Below are 6,440 nucleotides of genomic sequence, written 5' to 3'. Positions count from 1 at the left end.
TCTTGTGAAAATGGCAGCGCCCGTATGTTTTGAGCTCGGTGAGCTAAGCGTCCTTGGCAGCGCATTAAACTGAAAATGTTGCAGGCGTGTTATGAGTAAGAACAAGAACTTAGCTGCCTATCGTTCCGGCTAGTCCCGGCCGGTACGAGCATGTTGCCCTGAACTGCCCTGACGCCAACACCCTGCTTGCTGGTCGAGCCCGGAGTCTTGTAGCTCCTCCAGAAACGGGATTTTGACCGGCGCTATTTCGAGCATTCGTGAGTATGAACCGTGCTTTATTCGTTTTCAGAAGCGACGAACGTGCGCATGCTGAACTGTGGAGGTCGGTCGCAGGGTGTCTCCTTCGAATGCCCGGCTTCCTGCGCGCTGTTTCTTCTGGTGCTCTCGCTGGAAGTGGAGCAACTGCAGAACTTCCTAGGTAGGACCAGAACGGCAGGGAGATACTTTAGTTGTACCGCTTCCAGCGCGAGCGTCCTAGCTTCGATAACACTTTGTCGTCTCTTAAGCTTAGAGCCGCAGACGATGAACGCGCGCGTGCTGGAGTATGTACGAGCACTGGAAAAAGACGCCCCGCCGTTTTCATCCTGTCAGTTACATGCTGGAGGCCCGGCATTTGGAAGACGCGCAGTGTTGTTCTCACTCTGCCAGTGGCTATGCGGAGAGCAAGTCGTCTGATTCTTTTGCAGGGGTTGTGGTGACGTTATAAAGACGCTGAGCCCTGATTGGCTCTGATTGAAGGATAGTGGGTAGACCTCAAAGCAAGCTACCTTGAGGTCCACCCAGTATCCTTCATCCAGAACCAATCGGAGCTCGGCGTTCTGATGTCACCACAACCCCTGCAAAAGAAGCAGACGAACTTACACTCTGCATAGCAACAAGCAAACAGTCTGACCTTCTTTGATACGCTGTCGCAAGTGACGGCCAACGTGGTCGATGAAGTTGCGGAGACTTACGCCGATTCACCTTCTCCCTGTGTCCGGGTATTGAATCGTGCTCTTTCAAAGGTTACATTGTGCCTTGGAAAGAAGTAGACTTTGCAATTAGCCAACGTGACTTTGATCTTCTTGGAGTTGCCAGGACTTGAAAGTACTGAAGATGTCTTCCACCCGTGTTCCCATTGATTAAACCAGCGTGTCGACTTGCTTTGCTTTGGATTCTGCGTGTGATATGGAGGATATGGTGCAAGGCTGAAGAAGAGGTTTCTGCCATGTGTGCGATAGCTTGAGTGGAAGTATCTGGAACAAAGCAGTTGTACACCCGATGTTCGTTTGCATACTTCGAGGTTGGCTGGCAAATTACCATGGCAGCTGCTTTTGCAGTTATTTCAACTTCGAAAAGGAGTGTCAATGAATTAAACCTGCTGTTATCCTACTTCTGATACCATTTGACGTGGGAAATGTACTCAGTAAGGAGTCGGGCACACAAAAACTGCTTTTACGACACAGTATTATCTTGCACAAAGACAGCCGTGTCTCATCGCTTTGTGACTGAGCTCTTCTGAATCGAAACTAAGTATATTATGAACCTACGTTGGAAAAACCTGACAGAGTGCATAATCGGTACTTGCGTTTTTGTTAAATAAGCGATTCCTTTGTATTCAAAGAAATTGCTGTGTTTAGGAAGCACTGAAGTATAAATTTGACTTTCAATGAACCATTTAAATGTGAGCTTGGTCTTTCAAGGAGTCAAGGGAATGTCTGCTTATATGCCCATCTATTACTTTCTAGGAATTTTGGGCATCTGCCAAAGTGCCATCAGGCATTAAAACTCGCTGTCAAAATATTGTACAGCATGCTTGACCCGTTTCTTGCTATATATAAAAATTTTATAATTGGCTTGTAATCAGCCATGTTTATAATAATTTATAATATGATTCAATTTCGAACAATGGGAGGAGGTATTTTCTATTTTCATACATCTTACTCTCACAGATGTCAGAAGCAACAGTGTGCTTTGTTCTCCATTTCAGAATTGGCATGGCTGAGAGCATGTTATTCGTGCAGCTCATCGTGCCCACTGAACATTGTAAGTCGGTCATCTCTAAACTCGATTCGCTTTGTGTTGCGGTGCTTCCCGCTGGTCCATATTCTCTTTCTCTATGCTTTGCTCATTGCTGTGGCAAAATTTATCAGGTTTGTGCACTGTAATTTACTGAGTGTTTGCCCATGTCACAATAAGCACATAACGCCTGCTTCTGAAACATTTAAAAAATAGTTGAAGGACATATCAAACGTCCGCACCCCTATTTTAAGAGAGTTCAAAAATACACAAAAGACACATCAAGTGCCTAGTCACCATGAGCAGTCGTTATCTCCGCGACCAACGGACAGCACGGGTGAAGCGGCGAAGCAGGAGGAGGGGACGAGGGGTGCAGTGCTGAAAGTAGGTAGAAACGGATAGTGATAGACAAGGTGCTCTTTTGTACAAACTCTGAAACTTTTTTCGAAGGCTTTAGTGACGAAGACCAGAGGGTGTGTAATCACCCGTTTTTTAATTTTCTCAAAAACTATTCACTGCATTCACCCGCATAATAAAAGCACACCCGCCAACAGTCATCAATATTGTTGTTGCTTTTTTCCCGCATGGCCGCCAAGTCAATTAAGCCGCCAAGCGGCCAAGCCAAGCCAAATCAGGCGTGGCAGCATGCGCAGACGAGTTATGGCTGCAAGTGGGAAATTGTGGAGCGATCAACAATAACCGTGCGTCCTGCACAATCGACAGAACTGGGGTCAATCCCCTCGGAGATGTTTCATCCACCAGATATATCGATGTCAACAAACATTCTGTGGTCCGTTTTCAGGAAGCGAATTCATGAAAGTGGTTGGGCCTAGGAATGGTCGTGTCGCTTTGTGCCGAGTGCCACTTACGTAAAAACTGCGTAAGGCGCTTGGTCTTTAGCGAAAATAATGCCAACATCCTGTTTTACGCGGTTGTGCGCTCGGCCAGCTCTGCAGATGAGGGCTGTTCTGAATTCAGTGGCCAGACCAAGCAAGGGCCCACCCGATCGTGCGCTCCTGCATTTTCGCTTTCGGACCTAGCAAGTGCCCATCCCCTAGTTTTTCATGATTATCTGCCACTTTTGAGTGGGTGCTTGCTCGGTATTTTACAGTAGTGCTCTGTGTGAATGAACTGCCCTGTCTGGTCACTTACCGGTCACTTAGTGTACTCCATTCTACCTTGTGATGGACTGCAGTGGATGCTACAAGCCATCCCAGCAAATCTAGCTCTGTGAACATTTTACACGACTATGCGCCCCGAACGTCGCTGCGCATTGGATCGGCTCTGATGGCTCATAGCATCCGCTGCGGTCCATCATAAGGTGAAAGAAACAAAATGGTCTTCATTTGTTTATACTGGGAGACCGGTTCAACCATACTATTGTGCCGTCGACCAGTGAACCAAGTTCTTCATTTTCCACAATGGCAACTGTCATTTTCCACAATGGCACATGATAGAGAATCGACATTCTGGAATGTTGAGCCTGTGCATTTACCCAGATGAATTAGAAGTAAAAATCTCTAGCTAAAGTGCTTGCAACCTGACGAAGTCTTCTTGCGGTGAAGCCATCATGTGACTAAGATATCAGTTACACGTCGAAAGATCCCCCAGGTGGTCGAAATTAATTCTCAATCCTTCGCTGGGACGTGCCAGCTGCCCTTTGTTGGTTTGTCACATAAAACCCCCAAATTTAACTTTCTCGTCTAAAGTAAAAAGATTTTGATCATGCACAAAAACTGTATTTCGCAATATAAGAAAAACAAAATTGGTTTCGTGGATTGCGGTGGCACTCAGGGAAATTGGAAATAATGAAGGGCAACCAAGACTGATTGGTGTTCTCAATGTCTTATGTTTTTGTTTGTAGACTACAGAGACCCCAGAATGCTGTTTGTTTTAGTTTTATAAGGGAGTGCTAGCAGTACACCTGGCCATACCAAAGTAACTTATGTACATTCACCTGTATTTGGTGCTCGTGGATTACCTTGGAACTGTCATCCAGCATCTATTTATGTTATTGTAGAAAATAGTTGCCTACAAAGTCAACAAAAACTTCAGGGTCCAATGGGGAAACGAAACCGTGCTTTTGCACCTGTATAAATAAAGTATGCATCGTGGATAGCTCAAACTTAGTGCAAATGTATCAGTAGTGGTGGCCATAGAATGCAAAAGTTTAAGAACAGGGCATCAGCTGGGTCAAAAAATGAAACAGCGAAGTTAAATTTCTTTGATGCTACATCCACCTAGGCTTAATATTCGTCAAGCCAAGAAGTGTCATTGTGGGCATCTGTGGCATTTACTTCTGCGAAACATACTTCTCAGCAAGAGAAAGGCAATCAATCTTGTTTTTTCTTCTTCTTGGAAACAAGTTAGTAGTTTCGCTGAAGTAAATACCACAGGCATTTACACCACCATTTCTTGGCTCGACTACTAATTACCAGGGAGAGTCAGTTCATAAGGAAATGTTTTTTTGTGTGCGTTATCTTTTGATCCAAGTAACATCCTGTTCTGAAACGTCTGCATTCTGTCACCAATGCTAGTGTCACGTTCACACAAAGTTTCACCTTTCTGCTTTGTATAGTATTTGTGTGGGTAAAAGATAGGGCTTTATCTTCTCTGTCAGATCCTGTAGTCTATGCAGTTTGCTCAGGAAACCACACAAAAGCATCAGGCTGCATAAATTTCTATTACAATGTGTGCTTACAACAATGCCAGTCGGTACCAGTCCATGTCCTAATGCACATGGGAATACCTTCTTTTTAGATGATGGACAAGTGATTCAAGGGAGCACCGAGTTCCCAGTGACCACCGGGGAGGACAAGTTCAGGTGCTGCTTCTGTAGCCTAGCCACCGGAGATCCACGCGAACTGGTCAGACACCTGTCTGACCTCGCTTGCCGACCGTTTGAGTGCCAACACTGTCCCAAGTCCTTTTCCAACAAGCGCACCTTCACGCGACACCAGAGGACGCATGAAGAAGGAAGGCCTTTGAGGTGTCCGGTCTGTCCCGCTGCATTCCGTCTAAACCGCGACCTGGCAATTCATGCACGAACACACACCGGTGAAAAGCCACACAGGTGCACAATATGTCCAAAGGCATTCACTCAAAGCGCAAACCTTGCAACCCACTTGCGCATGCACTCGGGCGAAAAACCTTACAAATGCACAATATGTTCAAAAGTGTTTGCTCAGAGCTCGACCCTTGCGGACCACCTGCGGGTGCACACAGGAGAAAAGCCTTTCAACTGCCTCCACTGTTCCAAGGCCTTCAGGCAGCGGAAGAACCTGAGAGAGCATTTAAGAACTCATACGGGAGAGAGGCCTCACAAGTGCGACCGGTGCACCGCTTCGTTTGCCATGCGGGGCCACCTGAAAGCCCACGTCCGTACTCACACCGGTGAAAAACCTTTCGAGTGCACAATCTGTCTGAAGGCGTTTTCCCAATTCTCAACCCTTGCAAGACACTTGCGGATGCATACGGGGGAAAGGCCTTTCAAGTGCCTTCACTGTTCCAAGGCCTTCAAGCAGCATAAGGACTTGAGCGAGCATCTACGAAGTCACACGGGAGAAAGACCTCACAAATGTGACCAGTGTACTGCGTCGTTTGCTAGGCGGAACCACCTGATTGAACACGTCCGTACACACACGGGCGAAAAACCTTATAAATGCACAGTCTGTTCGAAGGCATTCGGCCAAAGCTCGGCCCTCAAAGTCCACTTGCGGATGCACACCGACGAAAAACCTTACATATGCTTGGATTGTTCCAAGTCCTTCAAGCACCTCAGTAGCCTGCACAAACACCTGCGAACTCACACACCTACAAACTCAGATTTGAAAGCGCCCGCCTAAATGTGCAACCGCAGGCACCGCAAGACATATTGCTATTTGGGATGTCTTAGGCAAGCTGTGAACTTTATATTCGCATGGTGTTTCGCTAACTGGGCCATTTCTTCACTAACTGGGCCTCAAACTTCGGGACGCACCCACATCTGTTACAGTCCACGGCCAGATTTTCCGAGAGTGACGTTGTCAGTAAGATCGTCACCCTCGGGAAATCTGGCAGTGCACTAGAACAGATGCGGGTGTGTCCTGAAGTTTGACAACACCATTATCTTAGCCACAAACCGAAACAAAACTACAAGAGAGATAACCAAAGCGTTTTTCAAGATGGAGTGTGTTGAAGGTACGTGTGTCAGCGCTCCATCGATAGCCCTGTTTGACTCTGAGGTGGCGTTTTTAAAATCTTTCGAAGAGTAAATGGTACATAGATAAGCATTGGTATGATGATGTTGCAGTTCCTTCATCACTTCTTCATTTCACGGTGTATATATATATGCTTTTTCCATGAGTAAACTTCAGTCGCAATCATACCCAACTCATGAGGGTCCTCACTCACCCTCATCTTCACAGGTGATGTGAGGGTGAGTGAGTTCTGAACCAGGAAAA

General features: G+C 46.4%; 1 protein-coding gene across 2 annotated transcripts; it reads left to right on the top strand.

Annotated features, from left to right (window-relative positions):
- Positions 1 to 6,440, top strand: LOC115332422 (zinc finger protein 239). 2 transcript variants are annotated; one of them, XM_029994801.2, is made up of 4 exons: positions 13 to 38; positions 290 to 418; positions 1,970 to 2,025; positions 4,759 to 6,440. In XM_029994801.2, exons 2-4 carry the CDS (start codon positions 348 to 350, stop codon positions 5,841 to 5,843), a joined length of 1,212 nt encoding a protein of 403 aa, XP_029850661.2. In that variant the 5' UTR covers positions 13 to 38; positions 290 to 347; the 3' UTR covers positions 5,844 to 6,440. The 2 variants fall into 2 exon arrangements, with proteins under 2 accessions (XP_029850662.2, XP_029850661.2); XM_029994802.4 differs by lacking the exon at positions 290 to 418 and having other exon boundaries at positions 1 to 257.

The sequence above is a fragment of the Ixodes scapularis genome, unplaced genomic scaffold, assembly GCF_016920785.2.
Source record: "Ixodes scapularis isolate PalLabHiFi unplaced genomic scaffold, ASM1692078v2 PGA_scaffold8__174_contigs__length_109621045, whole genome shotgun sequence".
Lineage (NCBI taxonomy): Eukaryota > Metazoa > Arthropoda > Arachnida > Ixodida > Ixodidae > Ixodes > Ixodes scapularis.
This window is presented reverse-complemented; position numbering and strand designations above follow the sequence as displayed.

Bases quoted from the DNA above. Each gene is read 5' to 3' on its own strand.
- LOC115332422 (XM_029994801.2), top strand. From the start codon at position 348: ATGCCCGGCTTCCTGCGCGCTGTTTCTTCTGGTGCTCTCGCTGGAAGT. The intron at 419-1,969 runs GTAGGACCAGAA...TCTCCATTTCAG, and splicing joins GCAACTGCAGAACTTCCTAG to AATTGGCATGGCTGAGAGCA. The intron at 2,026-4,758 runs GTAAGTCGGTCA...CCTTCTTTTTAG, and splicing joins CATCGTGCCCACTGAACATT to ATGATGGACAAGTGATTCAA.